General features: G+C 38.1%; 4 protein-coding genes across 4 annotated transcripts; 3 read left to right on the top strand and 1 right to left on the bottom strand.

Moving 5' to 3' along the window:
- Window positions 1-302: 302 nt before the first annotated feature.
- Window positions 303-7,924, bottom strand: LOC135638193 (MLO-like protein 1). Its single transcript, XM_065151209.1, has 14 exons — window positions 7,655-7,924; window positions 7,521-7,578; window positions 7,187-7,425; window positions 5,933-6,049; window positions 5,783-5,837; window positions 5,549-5,646; window positions 4,034-4,108; window positions 3,765-3,853; window positions 3,554-3,603; window positions 2,755-2,795; window positions 1,383-1,592; window positions 1,099-1,166; window positions 953-1,013; window positions 303-879 (listed from the first exon to the last, which is right to left on the bottom strand). Exons 1-14 carry the CDS (start codon window positions 7,802-7,804, stop codon window positions 640-642), a joined length of 1,551 nt encoding a protein of 516 aa, XP_065007281.1. The 5' UTR covers window positions 7,805-7,924; the 3' UTR covers window positions 303-639.
- Window positions 7,925-10,464: 2,540 nt separating this feature from the next.
- On the top strand, window positions 10,465-12,421 carry LOC135638003 (GDSL esterase/lipase At1g71691-like). Its single transcript, XM_065150925.1, has 5 exons — window positions 10,465-10,741; window positions 11,109-11,230; window positions 11,333-11,572; window positions 11,647-11,896; window positions 11,986-12,421. The coding sequence occupies exons 1-5, from the start codon at window positions 10,519-10,521 to the stop codon at window positions 12,219-12,221; spliced, it is 1,071 nt and encodes a 356-aa protein (XP_065006997.1). The 5' UTR covers window positions 10,465-10,518; the 3' UTR covers window positions 12,222-12,421.
- Window positions 12,422-15,742: 3,321 nt separating this feature from the next.
- LOC103983620 (uncharacterized) lies at window positions 15,743-18,653 on the top strand. The gene is made up of 2 exons (XM_009400869.3): window positions 15,743-16,004; window positions 16,925-18,653. Exon 2 carries the CDS (start codon window positions 17,231-17,233, stop codon window positions 18,410-18,412), a length of 1,182 nt encoding a protein of 393 aa, XP_009399144.2. The 5' UTR covers window positions 15,743-16,004; window positions 16,925-17,230; the 3' UTR covers window positions 18,413-18,653.
- Window positions 18,654-20,649: 1,996 nt separating this feature from the next.
- LOC135638859 (cytochrome c-like) lies at window positions 20,650-23,173 on the top strand. Its single transcript, XM_065152358.1, has 3 exons — window positions 20,650-20,829; window positions 21,105-21,238; window positions 22,864-23,173. The coding sequence occupies exons 1-3, from the start codon at window positions 20,718-20,720 to the stop codon at window positions 22,954-22,956; spliced, it is 339 nt and encodes a 112-aa protein (XP_065008430.1). The 5' UTR covers window positions 20,650-20,717; the 3' UTR covers window positions 22,957-23,173.
- The last annotated feature ends 175 nt before the right edge of the window (window positions 23,174-23,348 follow it).

Genomic DNA, 23,348 nt, shown 5'->3' with positions numbered 1-23,348 from the left:
AGATCAGCAAATAGACTCCATTTTCAAATTGATTATCTTTAAAATAACTGTGTTTTTTTTTAACTTTTGTACTAGCTTAGATCAATACAAATAGAACAAATCAAAATTCAAATGGACTCCAAATAATTGGGATATTATGGCCTTATTATTGTATATTTTTGTAACACTGAGGAGAGAGAGAGAGAGAGAGAGAGAGAAACAAGTGGAAGTCATACAAGGAGAAATAGGTCAAACAATGATACACATAACATTGTCAAACTTGAAGAAAAAAAGAAAAGAAAAAGATAATTGTAGTCATGGAAGTAATGTTAAACAAAAGTGCATGCATGTAAGAGATAAAACAAGGATGAGATTCATACAAGTAGTGTAGACCTAACTGGGATACTCCCTCGTACAGGTGATCTCACATACATGTAATTCCTTTCCCTCCCATAAACTTTCCCTTCCTACCTTCATAAACTTAAGCACAACCTGAGCCATCTTACTGCCATCAATCACAAAAGGAACACTCTCCTCAAACTTGGCAGATACAACTCAACATATCTCTAACTTCTTCTCATACAAGTAATACTACCACACAACACCACCAGCATTATCTAAGGCCATGTAATTCCACACAGTTTCCAGCTAGAGAATGGATCAGGTGGCTGGTCTTGATGCAATTTCTCCAGTGCCAGATCTTCCCTCCTCCATGGCAGGTGTCATCTGCACAAACATCTTCGGCAGCTCGACCTTCGTTGTAGTTTCGTTCTGTGCATGGCTTGTTGGGAGCCCATTGCCGATCCTTAGACCTTTTCGCTTCTTTACCTTCTCAGCCCAACCCACAAGGCCTTCTTGGACATGCTCATCAAATATGGCTTTCTTGAAGTAACTCCCCATCTTCATCACAAAGAAAAGCCCATTAACATCACTTGAACAGATTGAAATAACGGTTGCTTGTGTGACTTTTTACCTGGGTGACAATGGCATAGAGTGGTAGAGTGCTGTAACTGCAGAGAAGCTGAATTGTGACTCTATACAGCACAAATAAAATGGCTTCAGAACAAAAAAACCAACTTGAGTGTCCATAGATAAAAATGGTGACAAGCTGCTAATTACCCAATCACAAGTCTTGGGATGATAAAACAGACATGATCCATGATGCAAGAATTGTAGCCATATGTGGTCTGCATAAAAAGAGAAATCCTTCAGTTCAAATTACTGCAACATGGACTATTAGTCACAAGTAAGCAAACTCATGAGGGGCATATATGAAAAATATGTACAACCACAACCTTCTCTAAGGAAAACCATATGTAAAAGTGAACTGCCTAATTCCACCCACTGTGTAGATTTAGGCAATAATTACATTAAAGAAAAGTGAATGGTTCTAAGCTACTTACGAAGATCCAGAAAAAAAATGCAATCTCGAAAGCATTCTGAAACAGGATAAAGTGAATCAAGTAAAGGACAATTTGAGGCCGATGGAACCAGAAGTGATCATCCGATGGCTTAACCACCAAATCGCCTTCAATTGCAGTATGTTTTTCAGCAACTTCTTGGGCCAGCTGAGTAATGACATGCTCCAATTTAGTGCCAAGAGCAAGCAGAAGCTGCAGAAGCCAAACAAGTCAAGATTGCAATAATAGTTGGGGAGAAAACTAAAACTAATTACTCCCAGTCATATATATGGTTCTGACAAATTGGGAACTGGATTTGTATCCACTGATTTGAGATAGAACCACTAGGAATGATGTCAGCCTCATTGCTTTCTTAATGGGCTCAAATACCGGTAAAAATGTAAAACAAACTGGTAGATATGTTCATTATTATTTTGGTCAAGAAACTTGGAAACAGACCAACATGAAGAAATCTTAGTAATTAATATAGAAATATATTGGTTTTCATTTGAATTTACAACTTCACAACAATGCCATAGAAAAAAAAAAGAAAAAAATGCATTACTTTCTTCCGTTTGGTCATGCCAAGTGTTCCAATTCTTTTTACAACTTTAAATGCCTTTGGCATCGGCAAATAACTTGTCAGGAATGAAGCACATGAACCACAAAATGTGGTAGGTCTATATTATAAAGCTACAAGGAAAACCTCTAAGCTTCTCCAAACCCAAATTTCAGATCAGATACTCTCACAGGGCATATAAGAAACAAAAAATAGATCAAACATGAAAGCACAAAATATTTGCAAATATATTTCCAAGAAAGTGTTGTTGATCTCCTTGTGCTAAAGAATTAACTTCATACATGCTATCTAAAGGTAATAGGCAACTTCGAATGTGTTTCTAAATTCTGAATAGTCACCTCTGCTACAAGATTGGATTCTTAAATTCTTTAGGGATCTTCATAAAAAATTTACAGGTCCTATTATTTTTAATACTAATATAAGTTTGAGAAGTTAACTTTACCAAAAATGTCAATGTCTTGCCATGAACCACCAGCATATATGAACATGATCCTGAAGGCACCTCACTTGTTTATGGTCTTAGTCATTCCCCGGTACCATCAACATGACTGATATTATTAATGTTTCAGATATAGTGGTAACATCCATGCTGTCATATTTAAATATACTAACCCGACATATTATGTAATGTTTTAGCAATTTTTTAATCCATGTACTAAGGCATACCGCACCATATCAACTGTTTCATAACAGTGCAGAGACCTAAAACTTAAGACCTTGTTATTAAGAATAACCAGAAAAGCACAAAGGTCATATATACCACATCTATTTAGCTACTTTTAATGAAATACTTACAATGAGAGGAATAAATGCTATCCAAAAGTACGTGTGCCATCCTGCACGAGTAAAAACAAATTCTTCTCATCATTACTTTATAGAAGCATTAGTGAGAAGGCAAACAATTAATATATAAATAGGCAAAAGGCAAAGTGCTACAAGTTTTCTTTTCAACAGAAAATGCTGTTTCTCAGAATGGCATCAGAGAACCATATAAATTCTTTGAGTATAAAATATTTTTCTTCCAATGAAGCTGTTCCATCCAATTATAAGCAACATTAATTGTTTATCTCTCTAGATAAGATATGTCTAAGATGTGGCACATGAAAAATGAAGCAAGAGTGCTTGATGTATCTGGCACAAAATATTTAGAATAATACTGGTTAGCTCAAACAATTATGCTCTAAAATGACGATATCAAAGTAGAGTCTTGTCCTATAGCCCATTTCTTGAATAGAGAAGCTGAACAAATTGATTCTTGTCTTTTATGGCTAACCTGATTCAAACATCTACATATGTTCATTTGTCCTATATCTTCACATGTTTCTTTCAGCAAAAAAATTTCATGTTGAGAAAATATCAGAATATCTAAACAAATTTATTTCCTTTTGGCACAAGGAAAGCAAAACAGTGTCAAGTGCCTCTACCATATAAACTTAAGCTGACTAAAGAGGACTTAATGTTACTAACTGTAAAAGAAAATTAATGAATTTGTACAATCTTGGAATTCCAATTTATGAAGCCTAAAAAAGCAGGAGAAATGAAGAAACAACTCAATATCAATGACTTGCGAAAAAAGTATTAGATCATAACTTACCGTTGACATTCAGCAACAAAAAAATGACGACAAACACCCAAAGATACCAACTGGAATGAAAGATCAAATTTAAGGACCAAGATCATAGAAACAAGCATGATTAATTATCAAAATGTTATTTTCTTAACCAGCACCAGACTGTTGTGAAAAATGGTTTAATTCTTATCAGCAAACAAATTACAGAATTCAGCATCCATAAGCATATAGTTACCTTATACCAACAACTTTCTTGAAATCAGCTTCAAGTGCACGGATCATATACTTGTGGAAGTCAAATTTTGGATTTCCTTTGCAATGAGTCTAAAATTGGAAGGATTTCAAGCTTAAGTAAAAAAAATTAGGATTAAGCAGTCAGATGATCTCAAAATAAGACTAACTATTTCATGAAAATTTTCAGTTAGCAAAACACTTCAATGTGATTCTTAAGAAGACAAAAAGAGAAAAAGGCATTTTATATTGGATTTCCTGAAAATCTCTTACCATGATGAAACCAAGTCTCATTGTCGTATAATCTGATTTAGTCACAGACCCGAAGAACTGTTTGACAAAAGAATGCTGAACAAAACAGATCTTACATTAAACAAAGACGAAAAGAACAACTTTAGCTGAAAAAAATTCTAGTTAGATGCTAGAGATTCGACAGAAAAAATAAGCTTATATCAAAAAATACAATGAATACGTAGAGAACCAAAATTTGGCCACTGCAACTTTGGTGTAAAAATGTAAATTTCTAGAACTTTCCTTAAAGACTAATAATAACTGCAAAAAAAAATTGTACCTGAAATATAAATTAAATACGTGAAACAAAATAAATCTTGGTTATCTAGATAATATGACGATTCAAGAAAAAAAATGAATCATCACAACTCTGTTAAATGACAGCTTCTGTGTCACTTTAGTTCCCCCCTTGACGGAATCAACTCAACTCGATGTATGAGGAGATCGATAAGAATGATGGATGCAAGAAAGGTTTCCCTCCTAAATTACAGGTCCCTGGAAAAATTGTTGCAAATGGCATCATTACCTCAAATTTGTCAGTAATACTGCTGGTGAAGGGAGCAGAACCTTGCCTATCAAATTAATGGTAATTGCTTGTACCATTATTGAGTTGAATAATAACTATAACAAATGACACCAAAAAAAAGCACAGATTCATTAAGAAAAATCTCATATAGAAAGTTTTAAATAAAAATTAGTAGCAGTATCTGCTCAAAGAAGATCCTGACTCCCCCATATTATCGTGGAACTCAGAGGAAAGAGTCAAGACACGAACACAAGAAAATTCAAGTAGTTAAATATTAAAGGTGTCCTGACAGTCTTAAATGTTCCTCCTTTTTTTCTTCTTTCTTTTCTTTTTGTGGTTTACTGTATTATCAAAAGATGGGTAAAAGTATCTTTTATCTCATAAATTTCTATGAGACAGATATTTAGCTCATCAAAAAAGGGAATATAATTGGATGCATAAGGCTGAAGGTTAGGCAGAGTTAGCTTGGTCAATGATGCATTTTTATATATGGCATGCATGATTTCCCCAAAAGGAGATAACTTCATTAAACAAAAAATATCACAATTAACTCTATCTGAGTCCACAATACTGAACAATTCTTAAAAAACCTCAACTCCCAGGTAAGGTTAGCATTGAGCAATCTAGCTCATATGGCTAGCCAGTTAGCTACACAGTTAGATTCTCTACAGATATGGCCAACATTGTACACGAGATTTCTAGAATGAAAAAATATATCATTGGTAGTGAACAGAATCCAGTATCTTGAAGACATATATTATTAGATACTTTAACAACGTTTGAAGCAAAGATTACAAACCAAATACATGTTCAATGCATTTATCAGTATCGAAGCTTCCTGTTCTGTATTCATCAAAATTTCTTGTTTGACCGGGACAAAATGTTAAAATTAGTCCATAGTTAACTTATATGACAAGTGCATTGGATTCAGTATCAACATTAATGAGTATTCTCATGGCTGTATTGCTTACCAACCAACTTATGATAACAGATATTGCACCGATGCCTCTGAAGCGGTCCCTGATAAATTCAAACTGATGCACACGGGTTACCTGTTTTGGAGCTGTGCCTAATGGTTTATTAATGTTAGCACAGTGTCAAGCTAACTAAATGAATTAAGTAAAATTTTCTTTTAGATAAATATTCCAGATCACTGACTATAATGATAAAGTAAGCCATTTAAAAGCTATAATTTAATTCCATACCATCTCCTGTAATTTGTTTCTGAATTGAGTCTTCCCAGTGTTTCCACTGATGTATCTGAAAAACAAACAGGTGTGGTACCAGGTACAGTACAGATTGGTACTAAGAATATCCATAGAACGACTGACAAGCAGATTGATATTGGCATGTACCTTTGCTCCTCCTAAAAGGATAGTTAGGACACTGAAAGCAACGTGAGTGATTGCAAGGACAAAAATAAAGATATGCAATTGATGTATAGCCTCAAGTGACAACAGTGGGACTTTTCCCTGTACAAAAAGAAAAAAAAACATATCAGTAGGAATTAAAAAAGCAAGTAGCAAGTGTGACATAGTTTATAAGTAAAGAGTCGATTTGACGGTGGAATAGGTTATTGTTATGCAAAATGTCATATGGTTTACCATCCTGAAAAGTCATGTTAAGGTAGGATAGGTCATCTACAACTTGAGCATCTGAAAGAAACAACAACATTTAAGCAGATGTTCCCAACTATTTGGCGCTGAAGGCAAAAAATCACCAAATAATTGGTCCAAGAGAGACTTGGTCTTCCACTAACTGTCACAATACTTATAATCTGAAATGCTCTGGTGCATATACATCTCTTTTCTGGATATGTACAAAGAACTACAAAATAAGCAAGCACCCATTTTATCATAAATCAATAAAATCCAGATTTTAGATGCATGCGATCACAAGTTATACTGGATTCATACCAACAGCAAACTTTGTATGTTCAATGACATCTCAGCTACACTACTTTATTAACATCCAACAGCAAACTTTATATGTTCAATGACATCTCAGCTACACTACTTTATTAACATCCAACAGCAAACTTTATATGTTCAATGACATCTCAGCTACACTACTTTATTAACACACACACACACACACACATATATATATATATAGTGCGACTTAACAATTGTACAGTATTTAGCTGAATATCAACATACTATTAGCAATGTATTTTTCAATATCTGCTTCCTCCTGATGATATATATATCCAAGATGCCAAAATACATTTTCTTTCCTTGCCAAAATTTTATCAATATCTGTCTCAACTATATTTCCATTTCTTCATTTTATTTTCCTAAAATTGAATATTATAAAGAAAAATGCCATTGATCATGCAAAAAATTCAAAATTTATCAATTGACACTAACCAACAATTTTGCACCAGACCGCATTAGGAGTCTCTGGAACTAACTTGTCGAGATACAAAATGCATCAACGACATCAATCAATCTATTGCCAAATAGTAAGACCTGAATTCAAAGGCTTATGTGGTTATGTTACAGGCAGCCACAGAAAGATCTCAAAGAACAACAATCCATTAGGTTTCCTAAAAACTCCACAAACTAACAAACTTTGCAGAAGCAAACGTGGAATTGCCTCGAACAAACCTTGATCAAGCAATGTGCTGCGCCAGATCCACTCTCAGAGAGAAGTCGACGACCTCCAAAAAGGCCAGCAGAAAAAGCGGCCTGGAAATGTGCTTCGGCGGCAGCACCATGTGCGTCATCGGGCTCCTCCTTCTTGCAGGGGAGCATGTGAAGGGTCCATCCTTTAGGAATGCAGATCCTCTGGATCGCCCCTTGAAACACCGTGAGCAGCAGCGAAATGAACCCCAGAAGCATCAACTCTGCGCACAAAACCGCCAAGATTCTTACTTGATGATCGAATACGATGAACCGAACAAATCTAGAGAGACAAGAAGGGAATAGGGGCGAAGGGCACCTTCTTTCACCTTCTGGAGGGCTTCGAAGAGCGGCTTCTGGTTCTTCCGCTTGAGAACCTGAAACGATCAGCAAAACCTAGCAATGCAGGGCGTTTCCGAAGGGGAAAGAATGCGACGAAGGCAAAAGAGGGACCTTTCCGAGGCGGTGGAGGAGGCGCTCGACGACGAGGGAGATGAAGACAATGAGGGAGCAGACCGCGGCAACGATCCATGTGGGAGTGAACTCCAGCTTCATCTCGCTCGCAGCCGCCGACGCGTCACCGCCTCCCTCCGCCATTCCCATCCTTGCAGAGATTTCTCTCCCGCTGAGACCAAATGCAGAAGGGAAGATCAAAGGCAACTTTCAGATATATCGAGTGAAGAGTGGGTATGGGAAGGCAAACACGCTCCACTGTAAGACGCGTTTGTGCGTGTGAAAAGAAGGTATAGGTAGGCAAACTCTCCACACGGTAAGACATGCGCGCGCGTGTGTGTGTGTGTGTGTGTGTGAGAGAGAGAGAGAGAGAGACGTTGGATCCCATGTTGTAAAATGACCTTCTTCTTTTTTTCCTTTTTTATTTATGAATTTTATAATTATATTATTGTACATTTTTATAATAAAAATATTTATCATATATATTTTTAAATATTAAGAACCTTGGGTATTTATTTAAAAATTTAAATTATAATCAATTAACAAAGATTATGGACATGTATCAAATATATATATATATATAAAGAAATTTAACTTTTAATCCTTAGGGTTATACTTAGAAGTTCAAATGATATTGGAGAAAATAAAAAAAATAAAAAAGGAAAAACAATATACTATTCAAATTTTTAAAAATTAAGAAAATATAAAAAAAAATAATTATAGAGATCCATATGTTTGTAATTAAAAGTTTTCTAAAAATTTCATAATATTTGAGCTATTCTTTCATGTTGATTTTTTTATTTTAGAATCTAATCATAATAAAAGAAGTCAACTTTTTTTAACCAAAATTTTATCATAGCTTAGAGGCATAGAAGTTTAAATGTTAAAGAAAAAATATTTCATAAAATCATCATAGGAATAAAAATATTATAAAATAAAAAATATAAATTATTCAGATTTTGAATAATCAAAAAATGTTGTAGAACTAAGCTTGAAAATATTTTACTGCACTAAGGTTTGCATAATTATCACTGAGGCAGGTGCATGTTTGGAGAAGGGAAGAATTGTCTAGATTAGAAAGGCACCTTCAGATTTGGATGGAACACCTTCGCACTATGAAGGTTTTCTTCATTAAATCCAAACAGCAGATGAAATATAATTACAAATATCTGCTATGCTGAACTTTTCGGTAATCTTAGCCTTCTATTCCAGATGCAGATCATGTTCCAGGAGATTCAGTACCTGAAGAACAAGGTACTTCTTTTCGAGTTTGTGTTTGATCTCTCGAAGAAGCATTTTTTGGGGTATAATCTGTTTGGGATTCAAGTTTTCTTGCATTTCTCTACATTTAATGCTATGAGTAGTCTTCTTGAACATGCATCATCACATATCCCTTCGTTACTAGAGAAACTCTTGGGTTTTGCACCGAGACTTGTCGATCCATTATTATGCAGGAGGGCATATTGAAGGCCACCGATAAGTTTCTTCGAGGGAAGGTATAATAGAGACTAAGATAATTCTCAGAATCAAAAGATTGATATGAGTTTTTTTTTCTTCTCTCTCCTTGTTATCTGATGATGCAGATTGTGGAGCAAAATGGGTTTCTTGATGCAGCCACGGTGACAGCACAGAAAAATGGGCATTTTGATGTAGTCTCATTAACAGCTGCTGACATTCCAAATCCATTAACCAAGCAAAACCAGTTCAACAACTGCTTCCCTTTCTGATGATAACAAGGTTTGAGGGATTTGTGAACAGTGTATGTGTGTGCGCGCTACTGTATTGCGGTGATCCCTCAACCAGGCTATTAAGTACATTTATTTGATGTTGATGTTAATGATTTGTTGTATTCCAAGAACTGTGTCATGATCTTAATCAACTCTCTGAAGGTTTCATGTCTTGGTTTGATTATGTTACCCTACATTGTGATCAGTAACTTATATTGCCTATTTCTTGGTTGAGGTGAGCTACTAATAGGATTCTATTCATCCAACCAAAGCTCACTCTTCGGAAGCTTCATGTCTTAATTACCTTACAATGTGATTGGTAACTTACATTGGCTATTTCTTGATTGAGGGTGAGCTGATCATGATAGTTATGATCTATGATCAATTTGGGATGTCAAGTTTTTTACTCATGTCATCATGTCCATTCTAAGTTACTTGTTAAATTGTGTAAAACTATGAGTTTAGGAATCTAACAATATGAAACACCATAAGAGGTTTTAACATCTTCTCTAGATTTCAGGTTAGCCCACAGTATGTTTATTTGGCTCAAATCTTTCCTTAATTAGCTTATCGAACAGGAATAATTAACCCTTGTTACTGTCATATGTATGCATGACAATCTCTCTAATGGTACTCTTTAATTTGTTGCTTTCCTTCAACCCTTCCCTGATACCTCCATCTGCAAGGCAGAGAGAAAGACAATAAAATAGGGAACTGGAAATAAGTGACACAGCAAGGTAGAATCATTATGGCACCACCATTAACAGTTGGATGATGTGTTCTTCTCTCCAGGATACCTATTCAACATAGGATACAGTTTTAGCAAGCTTTTGAACACCATCTAAAGCAGGAGGAATGCATTCAAACCCTTCACTCTCTTTCATGAAAGTGGTTTGAGTCAGATCTTTTTCACCAGGGTTTCGCTGCACTCCTTTCCAGAAGACCATTTACTCCTTGTAAGGTCACAGTTGCAGATCATTAACTATCATCCATCTGCCCCCTACCCCTCTTTGACCCTATATAAACCCATGCACTCCCTCTCCCTCTCGCTCAACTCACTCCTCCTTCCTCCTCATGGCCACCTTTAGCTACCCTGTGTTTCTCCTCTCTGCATTTTTGGTTGTGTCATCACTCTTCATGGTTTCTACAGCACGAGGAGGAGCAGAAGTTGGAGACAGCAGCGGTGGTCAGAAGGAGTCGGTGCCTGCTATGTTTGTGTTCGGAGACTCCCTCATTGACAACGGAAACAACAATGGCTTAGCTTCCTTTGCCAAGGCTAACTATTACCCTTATGGCATTGACTTTGCTGGAGGCCCAACAGGAAGGTTCTCCAATGGCTACAACATTGTGGATGAGATAGGTGAGCATAACACATCCTTACGAGCCATGGTCAGTGACATGCATGTTTGCCACACCATGGCAAGCACTTGTAGATGCTCTTAAATCTGTTCATAGTTTAATCTGCTTGATATTATAAATGGCTTAAACAAGCTAATTTTCAGCATTTGTCAAAATATGCTAGCGAGCAGAAAAAGAGGAAGTTTGAAGTTACTTTCAATGCTTCATTACCTTTCACCTTCGCATTAATTGCATTCTCTCATGTTTATAAATGCTTTAGCCTTGCAGGAAGATTACAATTGTAAGTATATTTAAGATCTGTCACATCTACCAGCTGAAGCTTTTAGTTGAGTTGTAATTGTATGGATATTTATCTCTTTTAACTGCAGCTGAGCTACTTGGACTACCGCTCATTCCACCTTACTCCCAAGCATCTGGCGAGGCAGCTCTTCATGGTGTCAACTATGCTTCAGCTGCAGCAGGGATTTTGGACATCACTGGCCGGAATTTTGTGAGCCAAACACTCTTACATACTTCTCTGCAACTTTTATATACATCAACAGCATCATGCACGTTGCAGGCTCCTATGACTGACATTATACTCCTCGTGCAGGTGGGGAGAATACCATTCAACCAACAGATCAAGAATTTTGAGTCAACCCTTGATCAGATCGCTGGCAATTTGGGTGCAGATGCCGTTGCCAATGCCATTGCTCACTGCATCTTCTTCGTGGGGATGGGGAGCAATGACTACTTGAACAACTATCTCATGCCAAACTACAACACCAGGAGTCAGTACACTGGAGAACAGTTTGCTGATCTTTTGGTCCAAGATTACACTCACCAGCTCACGGTAGGAAAACGAGCTCGTGGATCATTTCGCAAGAGATCTCTCTCTGCATTGATATATTTGATTCTGTCTTGTAGAGTCTATACAACCTTGGAGCCAGAAAGTTTGTGATCACTGGAGTTGGATCGATGGGATGCATTCCGAGCATACTTGCACAGAATCTTTTGAGTCATTGCTCACCGGAAGTTGACAAGCTTGTGATGCCATTCAACAACAATGTCAAGGCCATGATCAACGCCCTCAATGTGAATCTTCCTCATTCCAAGTTCATATACGTGGATACCTACCACATGTTCATGGACATCCTCAGCAACCCCGGAGCATATGGTGAGTGAGTGAGTGCTTCTCATCTCGATTGCTGTCAGAATCTGAAATGCTTGCGATTGTAGTTGAAGTCATGTGTTTCCTTTTGTTAGGATTTAGTGTGATCAATCGCGGTTGCTGCGGAATCGGACGAAACAGCGGGCAGATTACATGCCTCCCCTTCCAGACTCCTTGTGCAAACAGGGATCAGTATGTGTTTTGGGATGCTTTCCACCCTACAGCGGCTGTGAACATCATATTGGCAAGGAAGGCCTACGATGGCAACACAAATGCTGTGTTTCCCATGAACATTCAGCAGCTTGCCAACCTAAACTTGGAACCAAATTAGCAGCACGTTGAAGGATGTATGCAGTCTTAGAGAGGGATAGAGAGAAGAGTCAAATGGATGCAATCACTTCATGTGACTACTTTGGTACTCTCAATGCATAACTAAGAGCTATCCAATTTCCACAGCTTCATGTGATCTTCCAACATTCTCACATGTCCAGTTTCCTCGGAGCTATCCAATTTCCTCAGCTTATAGTCCAAGAGAGTCCGGTATTTGAAATCAATGCAGCACTGCTAAATGATGCAGCTAAAATCCAATCTCCAAATTGCTGCTAACAATCATATGGAGGATACCAATGCAGCCAAATCCAAAAGTCCATTAGAACTATCTGAAAAATCAGTATGCATCCAAAACCCTTATCAGTATCGATACTCACTGCAAACATATGAAAACTCCAAACCCCAGCAATGTTGAGAAGTATTGAAGAATCTAAATTAATCAGCATTTCCAGCTGAAATCTAGTCAATTAAAATGAACACGATTAACTGGCAGATTAAGCAGGCAATCAAGCAAGAAACTAAAACTAAAACAACTGGAGTTCATCAAGATGAATACCTCCTAACGGATCCCTCGCACCATAGGTGTTCAGGACATGGTTACTATTCGTGAACCTTATGCCTTGACAAAGGAGTCTGTACAGCTTGGTCCGATTGGCAATGTCTATAATCGTCTCGGGGAAAAGATCTTTGCATGGTCAGGTTGAGCTCCGGGTCAATTGGGGATGCACCATTTCAGTGAGCTCGTCCGTCTTTTTCACCGTCAGATTCTTGCATACCGGTCTTGGTTGGGATGGGGAGGGGAATCCCGACTTAAGCCCCTTCAAAAATTAAGTTAGTAGAATTTTTTTGCCAAAGATCCTTTGCCTCTTGCCAGATGTTGGTAGGGGGCTTTTATTCTGGTGCATGAGGGTTGGTCGAATGCGACCTTCGCACGACGACTGACTCTCCGAACGACGAGTTCGTACCTTCGGACGATCGTCGCTCGGTATGTGCGAAACGACGCCATACAGCCCCACCGCGAGCTTCCCAATGTGGTCCTTGACGACGCAGGAGGGGAACGACCATCGTCCCGAATTCCTGGTGGCACATCCAACATGGCATCGTGTCTTCCTCCCGAGATTTCATGCTTGCGCTGGCATGGTTGGGGGTCATGTCTGATAGGGTATATTTTGAGTTCAAAACACATCACAACCGACACCAGCCACAGCATCTAGGTCAGCAAGGGGAGCACCCCCCACATGCTAAGATAGAATCCGTACCGAGGCACTAGTTAGCATGTCCCATCCCAGAAGCTCGGGGCGATACCGTCTGACATCGTCTTGCGTGTCCCGAGACAGCGGTTGCACAGGATTGTCTCGTCCCCAAGGATCGACTACCATGCCGAACCCACGTGCGACCAATCCTCGTACAATAATATAAAAGCCCCTGGTCGGCATCCAGTCAAGGGGGAGAAAAAAATAATTCAACCCATAACCGACTTGCTCATCGGAGGAGCCAAAGTCGGGAATCACCCGACGAATATCATTTTTGCAAGAAAGCGACCACCCACAACTCGCGAGTGTCTCAGCCTTGGAAGTCGTCGACCAACGTTCCCAAGGCGAGCCATCAACCAGTACCCGAACCGAGAGACACTGATCAAGACATCGTCGCGAGGGCTCGGTCGACCTTGACATCCAGCTCGATCAACAGAAGACTCCCGACATCGACCCATGGACCAGATCGTGCTGACTCACTAGCCACGACATATTTGTTCACCAACAATATCCACGTGGTGAAATCCATAATATATCCTATCAAGTACTTGAGAGTTAAGTCATCAAAAAGTCGAAGTCAAAGTATAATTCAAAATAAAAATATATGATCTATCATGTTGATATGTCCGACCGGACCCGAAATATATAATTACGAGGGTCTTAGATAGGCTTTGATCATTAACGATTAAGAATGTCACGTATCATCATGAATCTTGGACTCAAATCTCATTTTCGTCATTTATTTTTTGTTAAAAAAATAATATAAAATTAAGATTTAATTTTTTATTAAAAAATTAACTTCTAATAAAAATAATAATATGTAATCGTTTGATGACATCAAAGGTGGAGAAAGAAATAGAAAAAAATGAACCGACACAAAAATAAAAATATTCCAAAAGGATTTCATATATTTTAATGGAGGCAACCAATCGAACAATACAGCAATTGGATTTGTGTCGATCCAAATTTTCCTCACGCCAATGCCGTTTCCGGGCGTCGCATCAACGCCAAGAATTTGCCGAGAATTCCGCCGTTACGATGGAGTCAAAAAGTCTCACAGTCAAACCCTGCAAAAAGAACGAAGGAATCGCATCTTTTTCTTGTCCTTACAAATTTATCCTTACTAAGATTATTTATAGGGATATCTACAGATACATCACTCTCTCATTAATAAGTATCCAAAATATTTAGCTTAATTATGATTAACGATGGTCACTATTAATTTTAATTAAATATACACATATAATACCTATAATTCTAGGAGTTTAACAGGTACAAATATCAATTAAAGTTTCAACTATAAAACCATTGAAAGATTATATATATATATATATATATATATATATATATATATATATATATATATATATATATATATATATATATATATATATAAACCATATGTATTGAATGTTCATTTTTGCCACCAATGATACAATGATATCATAGGACAGTTGTTTCACCTCATATTTCATAGAACCTCAAGAATAATAAATTTAGTAGTTTTTTCAGTAATATGTATTGTATAATTTATTTTTTTAATTTAAGCTAATCACTTCACTAATTTTTTTTGGATGAATGTTTAAAAAGGAATATAAGGTGGAAATGTAGAGTTGATAGAAAAGATTTAGTAAGAATTATTTTGAATCCTTAGATGGTATGAAAAATAAAATAAAAATAAATCAGCTAAGATGACATAGATGTATTAAAAAATTAAGATTAAGATTAATCTTGCGAGGAAAGATAGCATAAAACTCGAGAAATTTTTTTCTAAAAATAACAAAAAAAATTGATTGGCTTATAATATTACATTATAAAAAGGTTCAGCCTATTAAGATGTTAATATTTGGAGTAATATATATTATAAAAAAGGAACATATTCTATTTTTATGTTGTACAAGGATATGCTTGTAAAACCGTGAGTCGAATATTAGCCCTCAATTCCATCCGATAGCAAATTTGGACCGTCGGATTTTGATATGACGATCATGGTTTGATGGGAGGAAATCCTCCCGTAGACGAGGCTCCCACAGGTGCATTTACACGAATCGTAAAGCAGGACGGACGACAGCTAAGCAATAAGATTTGCGCGGCGACATGCGTGAGACGTTGTCGCCGCCGTCACACGACGAGAACCATGGTGGGATCATGCCACGTCGGCTCGGTGTCCCGCCCGAGCAACTGCTTCGGCCACCGAGCCGTCTGACAGCTGGGGACAGCCTGTCAGCAACTCGTAGCCAACAAAGCCACCGTCTCTCTCCCCTCGGCCTCTTGTCTTCGTCTTCGTACTCCTCTCCGGCTCTCTCTCTCTCTCTCTCTCTCTCGATCTCGATCTCGACCAACTAGGGTTTCGCCCTCGGCCCCGTCCGAATCGCTTCCTCTGCTCGCCGGATCGGGTTTCTTCCCTCGGAGAGCTCTCCTTCAAGCTCCGCGTCTCGATATCTTGTCCGGTATTTGCCTCCCGGAGACGCGGTTTAGGGTCTTCCCTCGCTCTTCATGGATCGCTCGGAGTCTCTCTGATCCGGCTCCAGGTTCGTCCTTTTTTAATCTCTTCTTTCGTTCGCCTCGCGTTATCCGGGTGTTGGCGTGTTTTAGTAGCTTGATTTATGTATGCTATTCGATTTAAGCGCAAATTTCGTACCTTTTGTTAGATTTCGTTCTAACATTTTTGTTCTTACATTGTAAAAGGATGATTTTTCCGCTTTTTTGGGTTGGGAATAATTGCAATAAGTCTGTTATCATCATAATTAGTTTTGGGGCTGTTTATATAGTTCTGTGTTGCAGCATTATGAGATATTGAGCTTCTTAAATGCTATGTTTCCAAAATTGTAGTTCATAAGTACTCTTGAATTAAAAGTTAACTAAGTATGTTCCTCCTGGTATAGAAGTTTGCAAGATGGTGGTGAAAGGGTGCGTATGTGTTGAGAGAAGTGTAGAAAGGGTTATTCTGTTGATATAGGTAATGTGGATTGCAGGCTGTAGCTTTAGTGTTTGTCACTGTCTAATTAACCAACTTTCTTATACGTAATGTGATCCCATTCCTCCTGATCTTTTGTTTGATGTCTTGCCCGAGGTTAGTAGAGTTAGATTTCTTGGTTCTATTGGCTATCATGCTGGATTAGTTGTATGATTTGGTTGTGTAGCTAGCGAAATGCTAGTTGTTTCTTGCTTATACCAAGAATGACTTGATACCAAGTTTCTGTTAGTATCACTGAGCATCTCCATGATTTTGTCATGGAACACTAAGATTATATGTTATGCTGAAGGAGCATAACATACGGCCATCATTTAAAGTGTTTGAAATTTTTTTCTTGTCAATGTTTGGATTCTCAATTGTGGACGATAGGATTGATCCCAGCAGGGTCAGATTTTTTTTTTCATTTATATTTTTATGATGATTATGATAACTCTTTGCAACTGCTGCTTACCTAAAATCATTAACTTTTTATAGGTGGCATGAACATGAAGGGGCATGGTATTGGGTTGCCTGACTGGACTCTATAAGTTGTTCAAATGTTCAAGTTTCAATTGTTGGCAAGGGTTTTAATTTGCATTGGAAGATCCAATTTGTGAGGTTTTGGTAAAAGCTCAAGATTCCTTCTCATTGACATTAGATCAGTTTTGGTCATCTTAAAGAGTGCAGTGCGTCTGCAGCACTAGACCTCTGTGGAGGTGTCACTGTTCGTCATACTTGTGGGCCCGAGCTCTTAGGTACCGATGCTCGGGGAGAGCATGCGTGGAATCTGTGTTCCGTGTGATGCCCCTGACCAGATTCAGTTCCGATGCATTTGGTGTGGTAACCATTTCGCTCGTCATTCTTTTTCATGTCTTGGCTATACGATGCATATACCAAGTTGTCTATTTACAAGTACGGATCCATCGACGTGATTTTCTTCAGCTTGGTTACTTCAATGGGCCCTGGATTACACGCATTTTTCTAGTTATAGTTGCAATTTGGTGGAGCCTAAGTGAAATTGCTAGGCTTAGTTTTTTAAAAGGAAGGATCTTCTCCAGCATAACATGGCAGCAAAATTTTTGCAAGATCTACATCCTTTTCAATCTTGGGTTTTCAGAACCTTCTGTGTTTCTCACGCTTGTGTTCCTACTACGGGCCTCCTTGCGGAGGAGGGAGTTGGGCACTCTAAGCCAAGGATGGAACAAAAGAACCATCAGTTATGTCTTCCTTTACTGCATTCCAATTTTTGTCATGCAAATTTTTGTGGATTTTGCTGGACCCAGGTTTTTCAGCGAAGCTAAGAATGACGGGAGAGCAAAGAAGCTCAACTACTTCACAAAAGCTAGTGTCTTGATTGGAGATGAGTGTGTATGCACTTATCCTCTCTTTAGCACCATTCTTCTTGGGCTTTTTCATGCTGTTCTGATTAGTTATGTATCGTACATTGGAATGCATGTATTCCTGTCAGTGATCAACAAACAGCTGCTCCAAAGGCTCTATTGGTTGGTATCCTCAGTTATCTTTTCTCTTCCAGTAAGGGTTCTCCTCCTGGGTTTCTCTGTCCTACCTCAACCGGGCAACTTGGCTTATGAGCTGATTGTTTTCTTAGCCTTTCTGGTCATGTTGTTTTGCACTGTGATTGGTATCCTTGTCTTGGTCTACTTCCCAGTGGCAGATTTAATGGCCCTGAGAAAGCTAGAGGAAAGAGAGGTGGAAGGGATGCCCTATGATGATTATTTCAATGACAGTGCTTCACTTGTGGCCAACCAGAGCCGTCATGACACTAGGAGGAGTTCTGATGTCTCCACAATGCGTGGGTCCATATCTTTTCGCACAATGATCAGAGATGACACCCCTGATTTGGATATCAGTGACGAGACGAACTTGTCCTTTCATGGTGCTCTTCATATTGGTTCGCCTTCAGTTTCTTCTTCAACGCCTGCAAGGCCCATGCTCCCTCTTAGAGAAGTCCCCAGATACTAGGAAGAAACTGCAAGTCCACATACGTCTCCTATGTTGTTAACTCTACTGAATTCTGTTTTATGGTGTTACAATTTAAATTTTGATTGGTGGTGTTTTGTGGTTGGGCACCTTTTCGGAACATGGTAAATGTTGATTACATCAGCTGAGCTCTATGTACAGCCCGGGCTGGAATGTGAAACTAGTAGGGATGATGGTGCACTACTGGAGTTGCACTAGTTTAATTTTATGATAGATTTGCCCATGCTTGTGTGCTGAATAGTGTTAACTATTTTCTGCTGCCACTTAATGGTACCTGTATCTTACTGTCAATTCCTAGCATCTCCTGGAAATGCTAACTTCATTACTCACGAAGTGATATCATTGAATGATTTCTTTCATCAATTTTTTTGTTGTCCCCTGTTGCTAGTTAGCATCTCCTGGTTGGAAATGCTGATGTCATCTGTTCCCTGTTGCTAGATGGTCTGTTCAGGCTTCAGTTCAATGTATAATTCTGATTTTACTATCAAATTAGTTGTGCCCACATTGCATTTTCTTTTTTTGTTTCGTTAACTTCCTTCTGATCCCATATGCTAGCTGGTGTCTGTTGAAAGCAGATTTGAAGAAGAGGTCATAAGATTCTACTTGAATGGCTTCTGCCATGGTCTCCTAATGCAGGCAAGGGATACTGTTTTCATGTAGATGTAGGAATCCCCGACTCAAGGTGGTTGGTTATTTTGGTTCATCTTTTGATTTGTTACGCATCAATGTTTGTTGCAGTTGTTCCATTTTTTAACATATTTATATTTTGTCTTCGACATTTCTCTTCAAATTCATTCATGCCTTCTTGTTTTAGATAAAAGCACTTTTGCCTTTAATTCAGTTTCTCTTTTTCTTGCTTCACTTTCTGGTTCTGTATGGATTCAATACCTGAATTTAGTTTGGTTCGACCTAACCGCGTCTTTTGTCAACTACTACTTGTGGGGGAAATTTATGATGTGCACATTTCTCTATTGCAATTTCATCAATGTACCTAAGATAGATTGGCATTCATTTACAGGGATCAGCATCTGAGCAATGCTTTTAACTTGCAGTTAATTCTCCATCGTTTGCGTTACTGTAAATCTTGGGATGGAGTTGGATGCATGCATGTTCATTTACATGGATCAGCATTTTAGCAAAGTTTTCAATCTGCATGTTAATTTAAAACAAGTGCTTCTCTCTTGCAGTAATTTGGGGATGAAATTGCATGGGCTGCTAATCATGTATTGGCTAAATGATCATAATTATCGGTAGTTGCTTTCAATATATGTATGTGTGTGAGTTGACACTGAGTTTTCTACTTGAAATGCTGATTGATGTTAATTCTTGTTGGATGCTTTAAATATACGAGTGTACAAGTTGGTATTTTGTTTCGCTGGTTTGATCCCCATTGTTGTGATGCATATACAATCACTTGCAGTTTATTTAAATCTGTCTCATCTAATGCATCACAATGTTTTAATTTTCTTTTTACCTGACTTTATTCCTGATGATGTGCATCACAGAAACAGAGGTTGATAGGTTTTTCGAGCAACTGAGGTTGTCATAATCTAAGTCATCAGATCTGTTCAATGAATAAAATGTGTGAAGTAAAGAATTGTGTTGGGACTTGGTTACGAGTGAAGTAGTCTCTTCAAGGAACTCTAGCCGCATGTCATTGGAAAATTTATCGCATGGGAGGATTTCAACCAAAGTCAAATTGGTAGGAGACATTTATAGTCAGCAATTATAGGTTGACTGGCCCCATTAGGCAATTTGCATATGGTTAGTAGTTGACTGACTTGGAAAAGTAAGTCATCCACCAATTAAACATTGATGCATGGAGTTAGACGTTCTATTTTTCTAGCTTATCCTATCTCAAATTTAAGCATCGGAAGAGAGGGTTTTAGCTTACTCTCATATGTTAATTTGTCTAAATTAAGGGAGATTCAAAAATATTTTAACAGAAATTATGAATATAAAATTAAATATATTTAATATTATTAATGGTTTTTTTATTTTTTTATTTTATTTTTAACAGAGTTCGATAATGATAAGAGGCCTTTCATTAAAGAAAGAAACAATATTTTCTCCTTCATTTTTATGACTAAAATACCCCTATTATATATGTTATTCACCGTGGAAGACTTGCCAGGACGACGGACGAGAAGAGTTCATTAAAGGGTAATTTAGGCAACTCCTTGCGAACGAATCTATATAGAGGACCCGTCGGCGCGTGGGGGAACCAAGTCCGAAACCCTAACACCAGCTTTGCATCGAGAGCGAGGAACTCGTCGGAGAGCGATCGATGTCGTCGTTCGCGGAAGCTCCTCCGGGCGATCCCAAGGCCGGGGAGAAGATCTTCAAGACCAAGTGCGCCCAGTGCCACACCGTCGACAAGGGCGCCGGCCACAAGCAAGGTTGATTGAACTCTCTCTCTCCACGTCCTTTCGTCTCCAACCCTTTTCACCCTTTTCATGAAGACGGAATATGCAGCTTTACTTTGATCTTATACAAACCTGCAAATCTTGGAGTGTCTTTTGTAGTTCTTGCTGTGGCTAGAATTCATTTTTGATCGTGTTTTCCCTTCTCCTTTATTGATATGGTTGTAATCGATTGATTTGATTCCGTTTTTCGATTTTTGTTTTGTTTTATTACTTCATATTGAGGACAAAGGTGATTTGATTGCACACAGGACCCAATTTGAACGGTCTTTTCGGGAGGCAATCTGGAACGACGGCAGGTTACTCCTACTCTGCTGCAAACAAGAACATGGCTGTGGTGTGGGAGGAGACAACTTTGTATGATTACTTGCTTAACCCTAAGAAGGTATCGACCTTCGACCCGTTACTTGTGGCTGTGTATTGTTTTGCATGCTTTCGGCTATCGATTTTTATGCCAAGACCATCCTCCACACTAGTCTTTGTATGCTTTATCTGTGGGGTGGGGGTTGGATCAAGTAGATGCATATCTATGACATGGATTAATATGGCATTAATGCCATACATGAACAAAGATCCAATAGATAACTCAATTAGAACTTCTGATGCTTGGGCTTCCGTTTTTAGTGAATATCCGACTACATTGTGTGTCGGTATGACACATCACAGGTGTAGCCGCCAGATGTTGGTTGGACTTGGTTAGAACCCGCCAAAGTTGGTCTAACTTGGCCAAAATCAGTCAATCTTGATCAATCTATTGATCATTCCTATTGGTCCTTCACTGACGATGAAGAATTAGCAGCAAGTGGTGATCAACCCCTCACTACATAAGAAGAAAACATTATAGGAGAAGAGTACCTTGTTGGGACTTTAGTTGACATCAGCGTTGTCACTCTCTGTCATTATTTTTGTTCCCTGCTTGTCCTCATGTTCTTACCTTGTTCTAGTCATAACCTTGCCACAGAGGGAGGGCATGGGGACCTAGATGGGGGAGAGAGAGGAGGGGAAGGGGTTCGGTGATTCATGGGTTTTCAAATTGAGTCCTGTGCAAGTAATTCGTATGCATTTTCACCATTGCTTAATAAGGAAATGAGATACGAAAAGAGTGGAGGAGAAAAAGAGAAACTGAGAGAAAATAATATGTAACTGTTTAACAAGATGTTTTGTTATCTTTGAAAAAATTTTCTTTAGTATTGAAAACTCTGGAACGGCGATATACTCATTTCTAAAATATATAGTTCTAGAAATCTTTATTTTTCAATTTTCATCTTAAGGTGTTATAAATCAGGTTTCTTTATTATTGCTTAGAGTCTGTATTCTCCTCCAGATTTAATTTAGAGATTTTTTAGGCCATAACTTATTTGCTAAGAATAAATAGCAACCATTTTGGAGACGGATCCAAAATGGTTGAATGGCAGGTCAATATGAGAGTTTTAGTGGTTGGTGATGGCACATTGTTGATAAAAAAGTAAATAAATAAGTTCTAACTATGTGCAAAATAATGGGTGCTTGATCTGTGATGCTGATGGTGCAAGTTTTAGCTGGTTTACTAGTGTATACTTGTTCTGTCGGATATTTATTTCATGGCATTGTAAAATTTATCGAAGTCTTCACACGGAAAAGACAGTTTTTCTTTTGATTAACTTGCTGTTTTCTTATAAAAATAGTATAATTTGGGAGTTATTGACTGAATGGTTGCATGAACTCTAAGGTGACAGTTTTTCATGGTTGTTAAATATACAAAACACATTTTTTATGTATATGTTTTCCTCTTTAGATAAAGCATATATCAGATTTACAATTGATGTTCTTGTTCGCTCCAAAACTAATAGGGTATCATATTTATGTTGTTGCATATATAAGCAAATAGTTTTGCACCTTAGGAGTGCTTATGTACCTAACTTCCTAGGCACAGTCGTGAACAAATTAATAGGCTGTAGGGTTGTCACATTACTACTAAAGATGGCATCACGACCATGATTGTCTCTAATGGAGTTTTCTTGTTTATTGCAGTATATTCCTGGTACTAAGATGGTTTTTCCTGGTCTGAAGAAGCCACAAGAGCGTGCAGATCTTATTTCTTATCTCAAACAATCAACAGCTTGAGGGTTCTATTTTTCCCTTCCATGCTGAAACAAAATTATTTTTCTGCCAATAAGACCATAACATTATCCTTCTTCTAACTAGCAGTTTCCTACGGTATATTCTTTATAAGTTTCTTCAGTCTCATTGCCCAGGCAATGAACTCTCGCCTGAGATGTCTAGTTTTGTCCCTAGAAGCTCGCAGCCACATTTCTATGAATATGAATACTTGAGTTTAACATGTGATATTTTCTTGGTGTTGCGGCCCGTTAACTGCATTTGTTCTCGCTTTTTGTGATACTAGTAATTTGTTAAAGAATTGGTTTCCATGGTGATTGATCTGTTCTATACATATGTTTTTATCTGTGAGCTTATTACGAGCCAATGCTTCTCAACCTTAGTCAGCTCAGCTACTT

The sequence above is a fragment of the Musa acuminata genome, chromosome BXJ3-5, assembly GCF_036884655.1.
Source record: "Musa acuminata AAA Group cultivar baxijiao chromosome BXJ3-5, Cavendish_Baxijiao_AAA, whole genome shotgun sequence".
NCBI classification, from domain to species: Eukaryota; Viridiplantae; Streptophyta; class Magnoliopsida; order Zingiberales; family Musaceae; genus Musa; species Musa acuminata.
Note: the sequence above shows the minus strand (reverse complement) of the source record. Positions and strands in the feature narration are given on the sequence as shown.